Source organism: Numida meleagris, chromosome 17 (assembly GCF_002078875.1).
Source record: "Numida meleagris isolate 19003 breed g44 Domestic line chromosome 17, NumMel1.0, whole genome shotgun sequence".
Lineage (NCBI taxonomy): Eukaryota > Metazoa > Chordata > Aves > Galliformes > Numididae > Numida > Numida meleagris.
In genome coordinates, this window is record NC_034425.1 from 5,271,679 (window position 1) to 5,290,101 (window position 18,423).

Sequence of the window (18,423 nt, forward strand, 5' to 3'; positions counted from 1 at the left end):
GGAGTGGGCGGGGCCTGGGGGTCCGCGGGGTCCGGCGCCGTGTGTGGTGCGCGGGGTGCGGGTCCAAAGGAGCTGCGGGACGGGGATTGTGAGGGCCGAGGCCCCAGCAACCACTCAGAGGCAGCCGCAGGTCCCATCCGGGCTCAGGTTTATTGGTGCTTTCTGGCTGCGGCCGTACCAGCATCACCGCAGCGCGACCCCTCCAGCTCTGACCCTGCTTCCGACTCGGGGCCGTCCCCGACCCCAGGAGCACCGGGACCCGCAGTGCGGAGCCCCACGGGCCAGGCCGGGCCACCTCCCTTCCCAGAAGGGGAAGACAGTGACAGTCTCCTTCCAGCGCTGCCACCGGCCCCATTTCACACCTACAGCTCCTTGGCAGCGCCCAGGTGCAGCCCCATTGCCCTCACCTCCATAGGGCTGCTCGCTTGTGGGAAGCCCACGCCGAGCCCCACAGCCATTGCCCGCAGCCCCGCAGGAGCCCAGGAGCAGCTACGCATTGAGGAAGGAGAAGGCTGAGGGCTCTGTGTCGCTCTGAGCAGGCACGGTGTCGTCCTGGGGCTGTGGCAACGTCCGCGGCTCCGCAGGCGGTGAGCGCGGGGCGAGCGCTGTGCCCGGCGGTGCCACCAGCTCCATGCCAGCAAACAGGGACAGGCTGCGGGCGGGCACTGCCGTCGTGCCCACGTCCCCCCCCAGCCTGCTCGCTGCCTCCTGTCCGTGCGGGACAGGCACCGCCGTGGGGCCGGGCTGCTCCCAGGGCTCCGCTTCCAATCCCGGCTCTGCCCTGATGGCTGGTGGAGTGCCAGAGAGCGTGGGTGCGCTCAGGGGCTGGAGGATGCTCTCACCGGGGAGGGGTGGGATGTCCGTCAGCAGGTCCCCAGTGCATGGGGCCGAGCCCTCGGTGAGTGTAGATGGAGCTGAGCGTGGGCGTGAGGTTTTGGGGGACGGGCGGCCTCTGCACAGAGCCTCGAACTGCCGCAGGATCTGGAAGGAGAGGCAGAACAGGGCACAGTGAGCATGGGAGTATGAGAGGCTTGGCTCCACCTCCTTCTCCCAGGGACCCGTGACCTGGGCATCAGTGCCTGCCCTCAGGGCAGAAGGGTCCACGGGCTCTGGGAGCAGCAGTACAACGCCAGCACACAATTACTGCCCATCTGCGGCATGCACAGAACCAACTCCAAGGGCTGGCAGCAACGGATGCTCCCAGAGACAGGGTAATAGCCCCCAGGGGCACCGCAAGCTGGAGAGGAATCATGGGGATGTCCCGGGAGTCACCTTGGTTGCTCGGTTGGCCACAGGACCCGGGCTGCCTTGGCTGAGCTGCTGCAGGTGCTGTCGTGTCCCTGCAAAGATCTGGTCCAGAGCCAGCAGGTCGGAGCACATGAGGGATGAGATGGCGCTCATGGACCGCTGTGGGGAGGCGAGAGTTGAGCAGGGTGGCAGGCACCAGAATCTCCAAGCTCAGCAGAGCTTCTTCCCCTGTCCCTCCTGAGCCTGCAGCCCCCCATGACAGGTGCAAACCAGCAGCAGCCCTGTGGGCACTCACCATGCGGACGCTGTCGCTGGGGTCCTCCAGGGCCCGACTGAGCAGCTCCAGCACCACCTCGCAGTTCAGCAGCCCACACCTGACACACGGACAGCAGTTATGGACACATGCAGCACCCCACAAGCACTTTGGCCCTGTAGCCAGGGCCAGCAGAGCAAGTGGGGCTTACACAAGTGGGCCCCACCGAGCCCACACCACAGACACCCATACTGCTGGGGAGCGTCCACCTCGGGCACTTACTCCTTGAGGAAGTGCTGTGCCTCCTCCCTGGTCAGGAAGACCCTGGCACCCTGGGTCAGTGCTGACACCAGGCTCACCTCCCGCAGGCAATCACCCAGGCTGTCAGCATCCACCCTGCACAGAGAAAGCACAGCGATGGGGACAGCCCTGCTCCCTCCTGTGCATGCGGTGTCCTTGCAGAGTCAGCTCTGTCTGGCTGAGGGCTGCCCAGGCCAGGAGGACAAACATCCCCTGAAGAACAGAGCCCATTAGCTCCAGGGGATGGAAAATATTCATGGTGTGGAAAGAAAGGGCACCTTGCAGATGGAGAAACCATCTCAAAAGAACTCGGAGCAATAGAAGTATGCCTTGTTCCCCATTCTTACCTCTCGGCCCCGCTCACCAGCTCCCGGCTGGCCCCCGAGTGGCTGTCACTGCCTGACTTGCTGTAGGTGTCCGAGGTGCGGCTCAGGTCACCATTCTCCTGCGAGGAGTTCTGGGAGCTGTGCCCGCTGTCCGCCTCCTCCCAGCCGCCGCCCGCCAGCCCTGGGTGGTGGCTCACTGCAGGGACAGCAACAGCAAACTGGAGAGTGACATGCTGGCCCCAGGAGGAGACCAAACCACCCCAAAACACAGAGGGGTGGACAGCTCAGGCAGTGGGAGACACACCTCGGGCACTGTGAGCTGCAGTGGCTGCTGGTGGGTTGGTGGAGCTGGCCAAGCTCCTGGCAGGAGAAGGAGCTGTCACGGGCTGGTAGGCATCCTCATGGAGCTCCCCACAGCGAGTTCGGGGTCCCTCCGGTGAGGGAAGCACAGCATTGGCCACCGCTTCAGCTGCTCGCTGGATGGTGCTGAGCAAGGCTTCACCTGCTGAGGGTGGGAAGAGCCTTGGGAAGCCGAGAGCCGCCGGGCTCCGGAGGGCAGCATCCATGCAGGGTGAGGGCAGTGCCCAGCAAGGGTTGCAGATGGCACTTACCAGAGCCACCTCTCTCACTAGTGAAGCCAAATCCTTGCATAGAGCTGCAGGGGCTGGATTTGGAACCCATGCCTAGTGAAGGTACAATGCACAGTCAGAAAGAGCAGAGGCATTTTGGGTCTCCCCTCACTGCTGTTCCTTCCCCAGGAAGCCTGTCCCTCTGTTCCCCTGGGCACAATTCTCCCTCCAACACAATCTCCTCAGCCTGTTCCAGGCAGAGCTGTAGGCCCCAGTGCACCAGCGAGCAGTAAAAGGAGACAGGACCATAGCCAGGCACTGGAGCTGGGGGTACAGCATGGCCTGCACTTACCTGCAGGAGGCAGGGGACGGGCAGGCAGCGCGGCAACTGTTGGAAGCACAGCATCCGAGAAGAGAATGCTGGCCAAGTCCTGCCAGGAGAAAGGAAGGCTTGAGCAGAGAGATCTGGGGAGCACCAGGCACAGGGAGCGGGAGCTGCTCCAGCCTCCACAGCAGTGCCCAGGCATGGAGGTAATGGGGTCAGTACTCACCTGCGCAGCAGCCCGGACCTTCTGGTTCAAGCTGTTGCCGTGGAGAGGGTCTGGGGGCCCAGTGAATGCTGCAAGGCATGAGGCTGGGCAGGCTGGGGCTGAACCTGGCCTTGGCCAGGGCAGGAGCTGTGCCAGGCTCTTCTGTAGAGCCACGGGAGCACCCCACAGAGCCCCCCCTGCCCCCTGCGCTACTCCTCACCCCATTACCTGCAGCCTCCCGGATGAAGGCGGCGTTCCTCCTCAGCTGCAAGAGGAACTGGGGCGAGCCCTGGGCACACGTGTGCTGCAGGATCTTCAGCACCTGATGGGGGATTGGGGTCCAAGATTGGGGTGAGGTGTCCACCCCACAGCTCTGCCACTGCCCCCAGCCCGCAGCAATGCCATACCTTCAGCTTGACGTGGCAGGAGCCGCTGCGCAACCGGCCCAGCAGGAACTCCAGCAGGCACTGGCTGCTGCCTGCCGACTCACGAGAGATCTCTGGGCCGCGTGTTAGGGATGGATCTCGCGCTGTCACGGGGCCCACTCCCCACCACACCCGCCCGGCCCCAGCCCCCCCAAAGGATACTGCTGATCTCCTCCAGCACGAACCCAGGGCACGGCCCCTCCTCGTCCGCGGTGCCGCGCAGCAGCACCGGCAGCTGGGGGTAGGAATGGTGAGGGCCCAGCGCTGCTAAAGGGCCCTACGGAACCCCCACCACCACCACCCCAGGGGAGAACTGGTGGCGTCACGTCCCCACGGTGACGTCACGTCCCTCCTGGTGACATCACGTCACCCGGCGGTGAAGGCCTCGCGGTGCAAAGAGAGGGGCCCGGTGGTGGTTGGGCGGAGGAGACCCGGTACTGTACGGGGATAGGTGAGGGGTGCGGCAATGACATCACGACGGGCGGAGTGACGTCACGTCCCCAGGCAGCCCCCCTCCCCTCCCGCCGCCCCCCGCCCCGGCACGGCCCGTACCCGGCTCAGGAAGCACAGCCGGTCCCGCAACGGCACCGCCATGACAGTCCAGCTCAGATCCCGCCCGGCCCCAGTGCGGCCTCGAGGTTCCTCCCCCCGGAAAACGCGACGCACCAATGAGAGTGCAAGGCGCACCGGATCAGCCAGTCAGCAGCCAGGAGGGGCGGAGCTCCGGGCGGAAGCGGACTCCGCGGCTGACGCCGGCAGCAAAGGGGCGGGAAACGGGAAGTAAACAACTGGCCTCTTCGCCAATCAGAGCTATCCCTGGCGAGCGACCAATCAGAAGCCGGTCAGGAGGCGGGTGTTGTGCGCAGCCAACCCACGCTCTCGGCAGCCCGCTCTAGCCAATCCGAGCAAGCAGAGCACTGACAGACGCAGCTTTCTCCCTATCAAGACGCCGAGGAGGCGGGCACGTGAATGAGCAGGCGGGGCGGCCAACAGCTCTTCCGCCATCATGGCGGCGCCCGTAGTGTGAGGCGATGTCGGGCAGAGGCGTTTGGCTCCGGGCTCGAGCGCGGCTGCGGCGCTTCCCCGCACTGCTGGCGGATTGCAGGGAGCAGGTGGGGCCGGGCCGGGAGCATTCTCGGTGACCCAGAAACCTCGGTAGGCCTTGGTAATCCTGGTTCTTTCCCCGCTTTAGGCCTCGGCTTACGGGCGCTGCGTGGCCGCGGCCTCCGCTGGAAGCTCGGAGCTACGGCGGGACGTCTGCTTGAGGGAGTTCCAGGCCTTGCAGGAGTGTTTCGCCCGCGCGGTAGGCCCGGGGGTGCTGCCCCAGAGGGGTTCCGGGTGGGGCGAGTACCGGCAACAGCGCTCACTCGGTTCCCTCTGCAGGCGGCGGCGAACAAGTGACAGAGGTGACAGTGGCGACTGCAGCTGCAGAGTGGGGGGATGGAACTCGGGCTTGGCCGGCATTATGGCCCCGGCCCCAGGCTCCTTCCCTTCCACGCAGAAGCTTTTCCCCACTCAGCAGTGCCTGTGTGGGAACCACTGCCCATTTATTAAAAAAGTAAAATCAGATACAAATGCTTCAGCTTATTTTATTGATCTGCACAGCTCAGTCTCCCACCAGTCCCTCCAGACCCGGTACAAACGGTCCCTGGCAAGGAGAGGCCATGCGGGGACTGTGCTGTCCCTCCCGGGCTGCTGGGGAATGTCATAGCATCTTTGGTCCTTTGTGTTCACGGAGACGACGCCAACAAATCCACAACGCCACAGAGACATTCAGCAACAAATCCACGTCACCAAATCCACACCACCACCACAGGGCAGGAGCGCGTCCTCGTCCTGCTCCAGGATGGGAGAGCCACCAAATCCACATCACCGTTGCAGGGCTGGAGCGCATCCTTGCCTTGCTGTGGGATGGGAGAGCCCGGGGTTGACCCAGCACACAGCAAGGTGTGCGAAGGGAAGGCTCCTCCTCCTATAGAAAGGCTGCTCAGTGCTGCAGGGGATGACAAAGCACATCCCCACGCTGCAGGCTCTCACATCAAGAAATGTGCTCGGGAGCCCTTGCCTTGCCCAATCCCTGTGGTGCAGGGCTCCTGGGTTTGTGCTTTAAGACAGCGTGATGGAGAAGCTCACTTGTACAATGAAGTCCTGAGGGTTAAGGCTACGGCAGTCACAAGGAGACGCACAGGGAAGCGGCGTGGTGAAGAAGTGGGGCTGAGTCGCGGCTGTTGCTCTGTGTCTCTGTGCCATTTTAACTTGACATCCTTCAAGCAACAGGCGCACGTCCCAGGCACACAGCAGTCTCTGGCTGCTGGAGCAGACAGGAGCGACGCAGCCAAGGCCCAGTTACAAAACAGCGTGCTGGTCTGTGGGCCTGGTAACGCCCTGTCCTCCAGGAGGTCCCACTGCGCACAAACTCAATGAGGCTAGTTTACCAAAGACACTTCTGAGATACTGATATAAAAACCACCACAGTGATGAGGTCTGTAGACTCCAGGCTGGGAAACATCAGCCGTTCTAGTGTGAGCTTTGGGATTTGATTTCTTACATTCGCAAGTCAGGATGTACAAATAAAAAACAATGGGATGAACCACTGTCTGGGAGCCTGCAACAAGCCAGAGCTCTTCCCTTCCTTGCCCATAAAACACATTTTCAGGGACATCTATGGACATCTATGGCTGTAAAACACAGCATGGAACGAGGCTGGGAAGAACACACAAAACAAACAGCTCCATCGAGTTACAGAGAAGAGGTAGGTACACTTGAGCCAAGCCCCTCGAGTCCGCCCTTTTAAGCCACGTGTTTTGTTCCTAAATTAGTCGCCTCTTGCAGAAAAATCGAGCTGGAGAAGGGGGGCAGTCTGCAGCCCCCGCGTTGAGCTTTGAAATGCACTTTGGACTGGAGAAATCAAGCTTGAGAGCAGAGATGAGAGTGCGAGCATCCAGAGAGGGTGAAGAGAGAGCAGAGCTCGTCATTATTGCTAGTGTGTGGCCAACCAATTAAATCCCTGGGAGTAGAGGCAGCACAACAGCAGCGGTTGTGCCCGTTTAAGGCAGCATTTCTACTAAACTAGGTTCCTAAACCACAACTATCTCCTAAACATGCAAGACTAACAGCTCCCATTTCAAGAGAAACACCAAAGCAATTAGCTAAGCCTGTCCTCAACTCAATCTGCCTTGGTGCTGCTCCAGAACGAAACCCTTCACAAGTCGGGCATCTCTCCCCAGTTCTGCTCCTGCAGCCCCAGACCCCTGCCGCAAAGCCCAGAGCAGACTGGGTGGAGAAACCCAGAGAAGCCTCTCCAAGCAGGCAGGGGAACCTCACAGACAGACTCCTCGGCTCTGAAGGGGGAGCTGAGAGCTGGAGGGAGAAGGCAATTTGATATGAACAAGATGTTGAAAACAGCCCCTGAAAGCTGGCAGGGAACCAAGTTCAGTGGCAACCTCTGAAAGCCAGAGGACAGCGGGAGCTTCGCTTTCATGGTTGTCACCTCCTCAGCTCCCTGCAGGCACGCAGGGGAGGTGTGACCCTGCAGGGACTCCGGGAGCCCGCCGAGCACTCGCAGTTCCAGGAGACCCCGCGGATCGCACGCTGCATCCAACAGCACACAGCTGGCTCAGAGAGCTGCAGCCTCCCCCGTGGAGCCTGCCAGCCTCGCACCCGCGGCCAACACCCTCAGCCACCCACGGCGTGCAGCCACCCTCTCACATGCTCCCGTCCGCCTCCGCCATCTGCTTGATCTGCCGGCTGTGGACCACCTGCTGCGCTCCCTCCGCCACTTGGTTCAAGCGTGTCTCCAGAGCGCTGCGCAGGTCGTTCACTTTCACATCTGGAAGGGGGTTGAGGCCAATGAAGACCCCAGCCCCCTGCGCAGCTTCCTCCTCCTCCTCGCGAGGCAGCAGGTCGCGTCTCCTCCGCCTCAGGTCCAGGTCCACCTGCAGTTTCAGGTCCCGGTTGGGTTTGACGTCGTGATCCTGCTTCTGGTCCCCTGGGATGGCCGCTCCTTTCTCCAGCTTTCGGGCGGCAGCGTTCTCAGGGCTCGGTTTCTTCTCAGCATCATTTGCCAGCCCTCCGACCGCGTGCCGCTGCTTGCCCTGGAGCTCTCCCTGAGGGTCCTGGGCCACAGCCACCACCTTCTCCTGAGGATCCTCTTCCTTCGCCTGCCCTTTGCTGGCCAGGTCCCCCCGCGAGGCCGGCTGCTGTTTGTCAGCCCCTTCAGCATCTGCAGCTCTCAGATGATCCCGTAGGTGCTGCTCACTCCCTGCCATGTTCAGTTTACTCAAGGAGTCCAGTGCAACTGCCAGGTCTTTAGACTCCACCTGACTCACTGCTTTGGCTTTAAGGTCTATTCCCGAGTCTCTTTCCAGACTCTTTCCTGCTACTCCCTGAACTTTGGCAGCCCCCAGCTGTTCTCTTTGGATAGGAACTGTAGCTGCTTCCACAGCTTTCAGGGAATTCTCGTGGACGTCTCTTCCAGCTTTGGCTTCATGACCTCCTCCTGCATCCTCGGCCAAGGGCTTCTTTTCTAGGTGGTTTCTGGCTGCTGGAACACGTTGGGCATCTCCATGAAGGAGATCCCAGTTCTCTGCGGCATTTCTAACAGCTCTGTCAATCTCCTGTTGTGGCACCTTCCGCTCCTTGGGAGGAACCCCAGGAATCTCACGCCTGTGCCCAGCCTCCTCCAGCCTTCCTGCTGTCACCCTGCGCTGCTCAGCTGACTCAGCGGGCTGCCTGCCCGCGCCCGGCACAGGGTGCTGCGGTGGCTCTTTACCGAGTAGCTTTGCAGCAGCTTCTTGCTTAGCTCCTAGGCTCTCTTCCTCCTTACTCTTGGAGAGAGGCACAGCAGGCTCCTGTTGCATTTCTGCTGCAGAAGAAAAACCGATATGTACAATGTTTTTCTTTCAGAGAGCGATAAATTCCCTTCTCCCACCATGTTCTGCACAACACGGGACTGAAGAAGGAGATCACCACCAAGGGCCAGGTGGGGAAACAGGGTGAGACATGAGCACGAGCATTATGTCTGCACAGGGGCTCCCCACCTTGGAGCTCAGAGTTAGACACAGTCAGGAATGGCTTGCTGCAGACTGAATTTTGCCATGTGCTGGAGGGACCTGGATCTCTCCCAGCCTGATTTTGGAGCTGCTCTGAGCAGTGACCAGCTCACAGAGGGCTTATGCTCCCCAGTGGTTTCCTTACCTTGTTTTGGCTTCTCCTCTCCTCCCTCCTCCTGCCTTTGCTGGTGGATCTCCTTGTGCTGCTCTTCAATCACAGCCAGCAGCTTTGCCTGCTGGTCGAGTAGCTGTTTCTGCTGCACCTGCTGTTCTTTGATCACCTGCAGCAGCATGGCATGATCAAGCAATTTTGACTGCTCCGCTTCTAGAAACAGAAAAAAAGAAAAAAATCCATGACCCCAAAGCCTCACTACTCACCTCTCAGCGCTGGAGGGACTACAGTGGATTTCCTCAGCAGGAAAGTCTTGGTCTGCAAACGCTGCTGGATGAGCCGGCCCCCAGCCCTCCCCAGCAGGAAACGCCATGGCACGACCCTGCACGGCTCTGGCTGCGGGAGGGCCACGTCCCACGTGGCAGCAGGGGGCTGAGCAGCCTGCGTGCAGCTCCATGGCAGGCTGCAAGCACAGAGCCAGGCAGCAGCTCCAAGCGCTGGGACCGGGAATCCTGCCCACCGGCGAGACCCCACGGAGCGAGTTACACAAAGCAGAGTGCCTCTCGTGCCAAACGGCAATGACTCAGGTTGATTCACTCGCTGCGAGCTCCACGACACGCACAAAATGGTCCCAGGGCTGCACTGCTGCTGCCTTCCTCTCCGGAGCCACTGGACGTATCCTATCCTCAGAGCACGGGTGTGTGGCACTCGCCTCCCGCACCAGCCAGCAGCTTTTTTCCCAAACTCGAAGTGTTTCTCAAGCATTATGCCCCAAAGGAAATAATGTCAAAATTAATAGCTTGTAAAACGCCATCTAAATTAGAACGGGATGCTGCTCACGTTAATCCCTTCCCAGCACACACCGCCTACCCCTGTCCCGCTAATCACCCACAAAGTGATTAAGGAGAAGTATTTCCAGTTCACGTTACAGTGCTATTAGCCAAGGGCCTCTGGAATTCCCCTCTCACTGCGCTGCAGAATGTCGGGCTGTGAGGGGGGGCACGGCCTTTCAGAGCACAATTGACTCCTCACGATCTGTTTATTTTTCACAGTTTGTTCAAAATAAACAATGAAAGCATTTCTGCCATCTCCCCTTCCGAGCCCGCCGGTCCCAGCGCAGCATGGGAACAGTTGGGTTGAGCGCAGGCGAAGCTTTAACACCAAATCAAAGCGTTTCTGGCCGAGAGCTTCGCAAACACGCGGAGCTCCAGTGTTTGTGTGGCACACCTCTTCCCCGCAAACAAAGGCTGCGCTGCCTCCCAGCTCCCTTTGATGTCGGGAAGCAGACCTCAGCCAGCGCTTGGGTTGGGCTCTAACAGGCGCTCCTCATCAAAACATCCACGGCCATAAAAGCAAAGCGCTCGGGCTCACCCCGCCGAGGGCAGCGCAGCCCCGGGGTCGCAGCGCGGTGCCAGGTGGGATCGTGGCCCCACGCAGGGGGCACCCCGGGCTCCCCACCCTGCAGGGCGCCCAGCTCTGCCTGCGTTTCGCAGAAACCGAACGGCCTTACGCTGGCCGTGCTGGGATCGAGTCAGCGCTGCTGGCACTGGAGCAGGAAGCTGGGGAGCAGCCGTGACTCACGGCCTCGCGCCGGCCTCGCCGTGCCAGGGACTCCTCCGCAAACGTGCCAACCTCCGCCGGAGGCGTCAGCTGCAGACAGGCACTAATTGCTGCCGTCGCCGAGGTGACTCTGGCCCGAAGCTATGTGCTCAGCACAGCCAGGCCCGGCAGCGCTGGCACGTTCCTCCTGCAGAGGAATCCTAATCCTGCACTGGCAGCCCACGTCCTGCACTCACCCTCCAGCTTGCTCTCTGCGTTCTCCGCTTGCCTGTCCTCGCCGTTCCGGCTCTCCCTCTGCTCCAGCTGCTGGGGCTGAGCTGGCTCCACGCGCTCTGGGAGGGGCAGCTCTGGCTTCTCACCTGCAGACAAACAAACCAACAGGCGCTGGCATCGGGGAGGAGCTTGCAGTTCTCTACAGTGACTCCGCATCACATTGTCCCTGCCCGTGCCAGCACAGTTTATATTCAACCTGATGACTGCAAGGGAAGTAATAAAAAAAAAAAAAAAATATTTAACAATCTTATAGACTCGTGGCAGCGAGCCAGTGCTAACTACCTCAGCCAATTAAAATGCACAAATGGCTCTAAGTCACTTTCAGACGGGCACTTAGCAATGTGTTACCTGTCAAGATCTCCCAGCTCCCCATCCCCAGTGAGCTGGGAGACGCGCAGGAACAGCACGGCACCTGACATTTAGCAGGCTGGCGAACAACTGTTTGACAGATATTACAGTAGCTGTCAAAGCCACCAGATTCCTCCTTTCTGCCAGCAGCTGCTGAAGGGGCTGTGCACGCTCACGCGCTCATCTCGTGAAATTAGAAGGAAACACCGGGCTGGAGGCTGGAGCAAGGACACTGCCCGGTCACTGGGGGCACATTACAGGACCAGAGGATTTGATCAGGGCCACGCAGAGGGAGCTTACCGGGGTCTGCCTCCTTCTCCAGGGACTTCACCACCTCCTCCGCCTTCCTGGGGAACTGCAGCTTCAGTTTCTCCCCATCACCTGCAGCCTCAGCATTCTTCTCACCGGGCGGCACGGCAGCTCGAGCCTCGGCATCCGGCGCTGCTCTGCCTGGCTCCTGCTCTCTGTACGGCGGCCGGCCATCCTTCGGCACGCTCACCTCCGGGGCGTTCTTCAGATTCTTTACAGGTTTCTCAGTCCCTCCCTGCGCTTGGTTCTCAGCGATCGCTTCTTTCCCTTGTGCCTCTTCCCGGGGATGCAGCTCAGCCGGCTCCCGTGGTGCTGCCTTCGGCGCGTTCCCTTCGGCTCCTCCGAGCGCCTGCTTGTTCTCGTCAGAGTCCTCGCGCTCCCGCCCCATGTCCACCACCACTTCGTCGTGCGGGATGGGCGGCTCGTGCCGATGTGCTTCCCCCATGGGCAGGGCGATGCCTAGAGCATATGGCAGCAGGGTCAGGGCTTGGCTGCCCCGTGCAGGCTCACAGCATGCATGGCCGTCCCTAGGTACCCACTGCCCCCCCCGCATTTGGTCCTTCATCAAGAGACTATGCTCATAACAAGCCCCAAGAGCATCAAACAGTGCACTATCTTCAGCCCACCAGGTAACCAGCAGAGATCAGGACCTTTACCCAAAGCAGCCCCAGAACTGATGGCCTTTCCCCACATTCCTCCTTACCTTGGTCGGGCCGGTCCAGCTGCACTTTCTCCTCTGGCTTTCCTCTCTCCTCATCTCTCTCGGGTACCTCCATGGGCACTTTGATTTGTGGCTGCTCCATCTCCTCCTTCTCATCCAGCAGTTTTGGTTTATGGCGGTCATCCTCCGCCTCCTCCACCGCCGGGTTCTGCTCTGGAAACGCAGCACTGTTAGTGGAAGGGGTTACCCACGGCCGCACCCACAACCCCCCAGCAGCACCCAGGCGGTTGCCGTGCCCGCAGCAGCCCTGCTCCTCGTGGCAGCTCTATTTCCCCCAGCGCCAGCGAAGCGGGGCCGGGGCTTTGTTCTGCTCGCTGCCTGTTTCCCCAGTGCAGCAGCGCGGAGCCTGAGCTGCTGCGAGCCTGAGCCGCCAGATGGTAGCATCCGCCTGGGCTGCCCGCTGCAGGGCTGTGAGCACAGGGGACCCGGGGGGGGCCCAGCGCAGCCCCCAGCGCCCGCCCAATGCTGGGAGCGCACCGCAGAGCAACTCCGTGCCTGTTTTGTGAGGTATCCCTTTCAATTTTCATTTTGGTGCGAGAGCATTTCCCCAGCCCTGCCGTTCCTCTGGAAGGGGAGGGAAGAGAGCAGCAGGTTTTGGAGAGCACAATGGAACAACCATGAGGACAAAGCCCCAGGGGATGTGGGGACCTGTGGGAAAGACCAAGGTGCTGGGAGATAACGGCGCTGGGACCCAGGAGCATTCTGCTCCCTAGGATAGAAGCAGAAGAGGAAACAGAATTGTTTCCCAGCACTGAAGTTGAACTGCAGATTTTTTTCCATCCAACAAACTGAAAAAAGAAAAAAAAAAATCGTCTTCTGTAACAAAAAAAATTCCCAACTCTCTCCCCCCCCCTTCTGCCCTCCCCCATGCGATTTCCTTTGGGGAATTAATTCTATAAACATCTTTCAATTTTCTCCTCCCCCTCCACAGGGCTGGTGCGATTTATTACAAGATGAACTCATGGGAAAGAAGTGATTGCCACAACTTCAGCTGCGTGGGCCTTACCCAAGCTGGGGAAGAAAAAGGCCAAATCCTGGCCCAGAAGGAGCTGTGCCAGAAGCGCACAGGGCTCAGCCAGAAACCTGGAGTCCTTGGCCCCGAGCTCTGCCCCGGCCACGTTCAGCAGCGAGGGTGGGAGGAAGGGACGTGGGTGTTCTGAGAAACCCGGGTCCGCCTCCATGGTGGGACTCCCCAGGGCTCAGCGTTCGGGGCAGGATGCTCCGTGCAGGACCACGCCGAGGGCAGGGACCGGTGCCCGCTGCTGGATGCGTGCCCTGGGAAGCAGCAGGATGCGGGGCCATGCAGGGAGGTGCTCGGCGCTGCTCCCGCCGATGTTCCCAGCAAAATCCTGGCCCCTCAGCAAAATGTTATGGACTCTATTGGAGGAAAGGCGACGTTCATTGGTTCACGGAGCGGGGAGATGGCTGCGTACGGGGAAAACTGCGTTGCGGATGAAATCAGAGCAGCAGAGCGCTGCAAACGCAGAAGGAAATCACGAGCGGGGCGGCCATAACGCAAGAGGAGGTTCGAGGGGAAAAAAGAAAAAAAAGGAAAATCTGGGGAGAGAAGGAAGCTGTGCACACTGAGGGGAAGGAGAGGAGTTAAGGCAGAGCGGGCGCAGTGCCCGCAGCGCCGTACCCAGCACTGCAGCAGGTGGAAGCAGCCCCGCGGCTGCAGCAGCTCCGTCGTAAATCAGGAGAGGGCTCCCACGGTCCGCGCTCCGAAAACAATGCGGGGAAAGGCAGAAAGAAAAACAAAACACAAACAAAACCCAAAGTCTCCATGCCATAATAAGACAAAGTTGCCTCTAAGCCGTCATTTGCTCAGCAGGAAACAAAATTAAGTTCATCATCGGGGCGTGAATTAACGGCCTCTCACGCTGCATGGAAATCTATAAGGGGCTGTATGCGGTTTGCAGAGAACAATTTTGCTCAGGATGTGTAATAATCACTCTAACTGTCTAGTCGCCCTTCAGGTCCCTTTGGAGAGCGTTACAGTAATGCTGTGCCTCTTAATGTTTTATGAGCGGCGTTGGACTTTACAGGCAAAGGCTGAGAGGCTATAAAAGCTCCTCGGCTTACAGCAACGTGCCTGGCCCCGCGCAGGGCTCACCCGCAGCACAGCTCCGCTCGCGCTCACGGACGTGGGGGGGCCGCCGGGGCTTTCTGCAGCTGATTTGTGAGCGCGTGTGCGCGCCGATGTGTTGTGGTTTGCCAGCAGCCTCTCCAGGCTGCAATAAAATTTCATGATTAGCAGCCTAAAAGCTTCCCTTCCCCCTGCTCCTGCTTCGGATGGGAGCAGCGGTCCCAGAAAGGCATTAAATCCCTCCTCACGTGGTTTTCGCAGCGCTCTCGTCCACCGCAGCAGTGACCGTGTTGGATCCTGCACCCACGCACCCCGCGTGCATCCTTCTTGGGGACAGGGGGAAGGGAGCGGGCGCAGCACGAGGAGCTGGGGAGCAGCACCCCTCGGTGACAGCGGCGCTGGGACACAGCGCTGCCTGCCTGAACTTCAGCCCAGCAAAACGGAGCAGCCCCATTTCGCAAGTGGATAATAGGAGAAAAGTGGGGACAGAGGGATGGGAGCAAACCGGTCCTCCAGAACCCGCTGAGCCCCGGGGGAAGGAACGGAGTGGGGCTGCCCCACACAGCCCTGGGCTCACAGGAGCCACGCAGGCACCGACCCCCGGCCAAGCGGCGCCCGCGAGAGCTCCCCCCCGGCGGCTGAAACAGTGGCAGATTTCACAAGGTTATCAAATGGCATCCCTGAAATTAGTTCACAGTTGTCTCCTGACGCACCAGCAGTAAAAACGAACCCAAATTACGGGAGGCTGATAGTTCCTTTTCTGTGTCACAGGCACTATTAAAAGCTCGCTCGCACAAAGCACCGGGGAGAGCTGCAGCAGCAGCATCAAGCTGTTCCTACAGCGATTAGGGGCTGTGCATAATCCACGGCTCGCACATGTTCGGGGCCACTCCGGCAAACAACGCAGCCACCGCCGCCGGCGGAGCTGCACCGGGATGGGCTTTTTTTGGGGTCAACGCAATGCAAAGCATCCGGGCGGGCAGCCCGGTGCCACCCGTACCCACAGGGTATGGGGTGTGTGGGGCTCCCGGTGCGGCGGGGAAAGGGCGCGTTGCGTCACGGCGTGAATCGGGGCTTTGTTACCGACGTTGCACAAAGCGAGAGGCAGGGAGCGAAGCAGCAGCAGTGGAGTAAGGAGCTGAAAAATATTACAAAATCTTAATCCGCCCCATGAGACCCTCTAGGGTGCTTTCAAATACAGAGAGAAATTGCCTAATTAGCTTTTTTTTTTTTTTCTCCCCCCCCCTCCTCCTAATGGATAATTGCCTTCATGAGCTTCCACAGGCAGCTTAGCAACCTTTTACCATCCGTGCACACGCTGCATGGTGCAGCCGAACGCTTCTGAAAGGGGTTTTATACCTTTCCCGAAGAGCTGCTGACAGTAAACCTCAAGCAATACAGGCTGGGGCTGTAATGGGCACTTGGGTGTCGTTAGTAAAAACACTATTCAGAGCTCGCCGGTCAATACGTGTTCACATAAAAGGGCAATGTTCTAATATTCATAATCCCAGGGCCCACAGGGCAGGGCTTTAATGAAAGTCTGCACAGTTCTGGGCTGTGCAACATCAAAGGGGCCCATAAAGCTCCCCCTGCACACTGACAGCAGCAGGCAGACGGCGCGCGGCCGCGGCTCCCGCATGGGGACAGGCAGAGCTGTGCGTCCCCAGCGCCAGGGGCTGCCCGGTACTGGGAGGGAATTCTTTACCCAGGGGCCAGTGAGGCCCCGGCACTGCTGCCCTGAGAAGTGTGGGCACCTGGAGGTGCCCGAGGCCATGGATGGGCCCTGGGCAGCCTGAGCTGGTGGGGGACAGCCTACGGCACGGGTTTTGGAACTCAATGATTTTCAAGGTCCCTTCCAAGCCAACCACGCCGTGCTTCTGATTCTCTGACACAACCCAGCAGCAGCCCCAGGCGGTGCAGACACTGCTGAGCTCGGAGCAGTGTGGGTATAGCAGGGCAGCCGCCAGGCACCGCACCGCGCAACCACTGAGTGCAGCTCCCCACGCTGCTTCGTATGGGGAAGCAGCGGCAAAGAGATTGAGCAGCTCCAGCGGACACCGTCTTTTATGGGACTTCTTTTATCCTCCCAGCCACAAGCACGCGTGTCATTAGCGACTCCTCCTGAAACGAGCAGCTGTTCTTTGGCCATTACTGCTCCGAAATTAACCGAGACGGAAGAATTCAATCGCATCCCTCCTCCCAGCCCCGCTGAGTGCGCACGATTAAGGGATTGAGAGCATCTTTTGCTCGGAGTTCACGGGCAGCACAGCGCCTGGGAAGGAGTACGCATCTCGGGTGAGATGTGAGCGCGGAGGCAGAAAACCCCTCGGCTGCCAGGGACGCAGCGACCCAGCAGTGAATGTTATCGCGGCAGCACCGCTGTCGGAGACGCTCAGAGCTGCTCAGCAGGAACGCGGCCAACAACCGGGAGGGAGGATAAGCTCCAGAAGAGACAGCCCTTCTCTCGCTTCCGTTCTCAATCTCGGCGAGGATATTTCAAGGCCCCCAAAAGAACAAAAAGCTTGAGCAGAATGGAGCAAAAATAAAAGAAAGAAACAGGACGCAGGCACAGAGGAGGGGCAGCACGGGGTCAGGAGACACCTGCTCGCCGTGGCCTTGCGAGGCCAGCCTGCAGCTGGGGAAGGGAGGTTTGGCCGTAATTCCATCAACGGCCACGGTAAACAAATAATAAATAACGTGGACCCGTAAACAAAGCCGAGGCATAATCAAGGGCTTTGTCAGAGCTAAATCCGAATCCAAATTTATAACCTCACAACCAAAAAAAGTCAGTGCCCGTAAATTTACATACCTTTGAGCTCAGAGAATGGCTCGTTCTGGGGAGCACGATGTGCTGGCAGCGTGCTGGGAGCAGCCCCGGTCAGCCAGCACCAGGCTGTCCTTGTACCACGCTGGTCACCCCGTGGGGACATCCACACTCTGTTCCCACAAGGGGACCCCAGCCCCACTCCCTGCCTGTCCTTCCCAAAGGGATCATGGGAGCTCCCAGCCAGCATTCCAGGAAGCACAGCCTTCCTTGGGATAACCTGCAGGGAGCTGCCTGGAAATTACCCAGTGCCCACCACAGGGAGAGCTGGGAGCAGGGCTGGAAGCATGACTCAAGCAGCCACATACCTGGGAGTTTGACAGCGTCCTGGTCGATCCTGTCCTCCTCTCTTTCGAGGTGCTCCATGCCCACCACTTCGGTCTTCCCCGGCGTGTCCTCAGTGGCAGACAAGGTGGTGTAGGTGCTGATGATCAGCATTCCCAGGCCGATCCACAGGATGATCTGCACATGGGCAACAACTCCAGTTAACACAGCAAAGCAAATGGCACTGCACAGCATTTTGCATGCAAACAGGGTCTCCAAACAACTCAAAGCTCAGTGCAATTACCCATGTCAATAAGAGAGAGCTGAGGAGAAATGGAAGAGGTGAAAAGGAAACAGTTGCTCGTGGCAGAGGTTTGCTTGTATTTGGATGGAGAGACGCAAAGTGAGAGTTTCAGATGCTGGAAGCTGTTGAAAAAGACAAGCCCTGTATCAGAAGCATTCAAGAGGAGGTGGACAGGGCATCAGAATAGAGAAATGCACGTGGTGGACAGGAGTCCAGCTGCACGGGCACATTGCCTAGTGCTTTCAGCAGCCACACTGCAACACTGTGCAGTTGGCTCTGGCTGAGAGCAGAGGTGCCCGGCCCGTCCGCAGGCCAGAATGATTTCTAGGGAACTGTTCAAAAATTCTTATCTTTGAATGCAAGATGATGTCCACGCACAATCCTGGTGGCTAATGCTCTACGAATGGGGTAGAAGCTAGGAAGAAGCTGCTAAGAAGTAAGTCAGAAAGCTGAGACCAAAGAGAAGAAATACAGCAAGACAGAACCCGGATCCTGCGAAGGGAAAGACTCCATAAAGAATTTCTCTAACTCAGAAAGGGCTCATCCCTGCCTTACACCCCAGAATCCTCATCCTGCAGCATGTACACCACAGTTAACAAGAGGCACAACAAGAGGATGCAGCTCAGCGTGAGAAAAAGCAGAAATGGCCACTGGGGAGCCAGCCACGGGCGACCGGAGGAGGGAGAAGATGGGAAATAAAAGGGGGAGCCCACAATAGAAAGGTGAAGTCCAAGGGGAGAGATGGGGCTGGCGCTGGGCTCCCCCTCGCTGCAGAAGTGGGGTCAGCGTGGTCAGCGCCCAGGAGACGCCTTCGGAAGGAAAAGGGATCAGCAGCGCGGCCAGGGAGCAGAGGCCACATCTTAGAGGGGCTGCAAAGGAAACAGAAGCAAGGTCTGCCCCCGGCCCCGTGCACAAAGAGC

General features: G+C 59.4%; 3 protein-coding genes across 5 annotated transcripts in view; 1 reads left to right on the top strand and 2 right to left on the bottom strand.

Moving 5' to 3' along the window:
- TEPSIN (TEPSIN, adaptor related protein complex 4 accessory protein) lies at positions 132-4,326 on the bottom strand. The gene is made up of 13 exons (XM_021414738.1): positions 4,204-4,326; positions 3,814-3,886; positions 3,634-3,725; positions 3,455-3,548; positions 3,248-3,315; positions 3,049-3,127; positions 2,739-2,810; positions 2,432-2,632; positions 2,149-2,323; positions 1,784-1,897; positions 1,544-1,622; positions 1,273-1,407; positions 132-981 (listed from the first exon to the last, which is right to left on the bottom strand). The coding sequence occupies exons 1-13, from the start codon at positions 4,243-4,245 to the stop codon at positions 490-492; spliced, it is 1,716 nt and encodes a 571-aa protein (XP_021270413.1). The 5' UTR covers positions 4,246-4,326; the 3' UTR covers positions 132-489.
- Positions 4,604-5,220, top strand: NDUFAF8 (NADH:ubiquinone oxidoreductase complex assembly factor 8). Its single transcript, XM_021414739.1, has 3 exons — positions 4,604-4,763; positions 4,844-4,954; positions 5,035-5,220. Exons 1-3 carry the CDS (start codon positions 4,683-4,685, stop codon positions 5,050-5,052), a joined length of 210 nt encoding a protein of 69 aa, XP_021270414.1. The 5' UTR covers positions 4,604-4,682; the 3' UTR covers positions 5,053-5,220.
- Positions 5,225-18,423, bottom strand: part of SLC38A10 (solute carrier family 38 member 10) — a 31,302-nt gene continuing 18,103 nt past the window's right edge. Inside the window, exons 11-16 of one of the 3 annotated variants that reach the window (XM_021414735.1) lie at positions 17,244-17,397; positions 12,008-12,178; positions 11,296-11,763; positions 10,611-10,733; positions 8,848-9,027; positions 5,225-8,515 (exon numbers count right to left, since the gene is read on the bottom strand). In XM_021414735.1, the coding sequence (XP_021270410.1) occupies positions 7,356-8,515; positions 8,848-9,027; positions 10,611-10,733; positions 11,296-11,763; positions 12,008-12,178; positions 17,244-17,397 (2,256 nt within the window). In that variant the 3' untranslated portion in view covers positions 5,225-7,355. Of the gene's footprint in view, positions 8,516-8,847; positions 9,028-10,610; positions 10,735-11,295; positions 11,764-12,007; positions 12,179-17,243; positions 17,398-18,423 lie in introns of all 3 variants that reach the window. The other 2 variants (XM_021414737.1, XM_021414736.1) reach the window with 2 other exon arrangements.

Coding starts and splice junctions, on each gene's coding strand:
- NDUFAF8 (XM_021414739.1), top strand. CDS start 4,683: ATGTCGGGCAGAGGCGTTTGGCTCCGGGCTCGAGCGCGGCTGCGGCGC. Junction 4,764..4,843: donor TGGCGGATTGCAGGGAGCAG/GTGGGGCCGGGC, acceptor TCCCCGCTTTAG/GCCTCGGCTTACGGGCGCTG.
- TEPSIN (XM_021414738.1), bottom strand. CDS start 4,245: ATGGCGGTGCCGTTGCGGGACCGGCTGTGCTTCCTGAGCCGG. Junction 2,811..3,048: donor CCGTCCCCTGCCTCCTGCAG/GTAAGTGCAGGC, acceptor TACCTTCACTAG/GCATGGGTTCCAAATCCAGC. Junction 1,408..1,543: donor CCAGCGACAGCGTCCGCATG/GTGAGTGCCCAC, acceptor GCCTCCCCACAG/CGGTCCATGAGCGCCATCTC.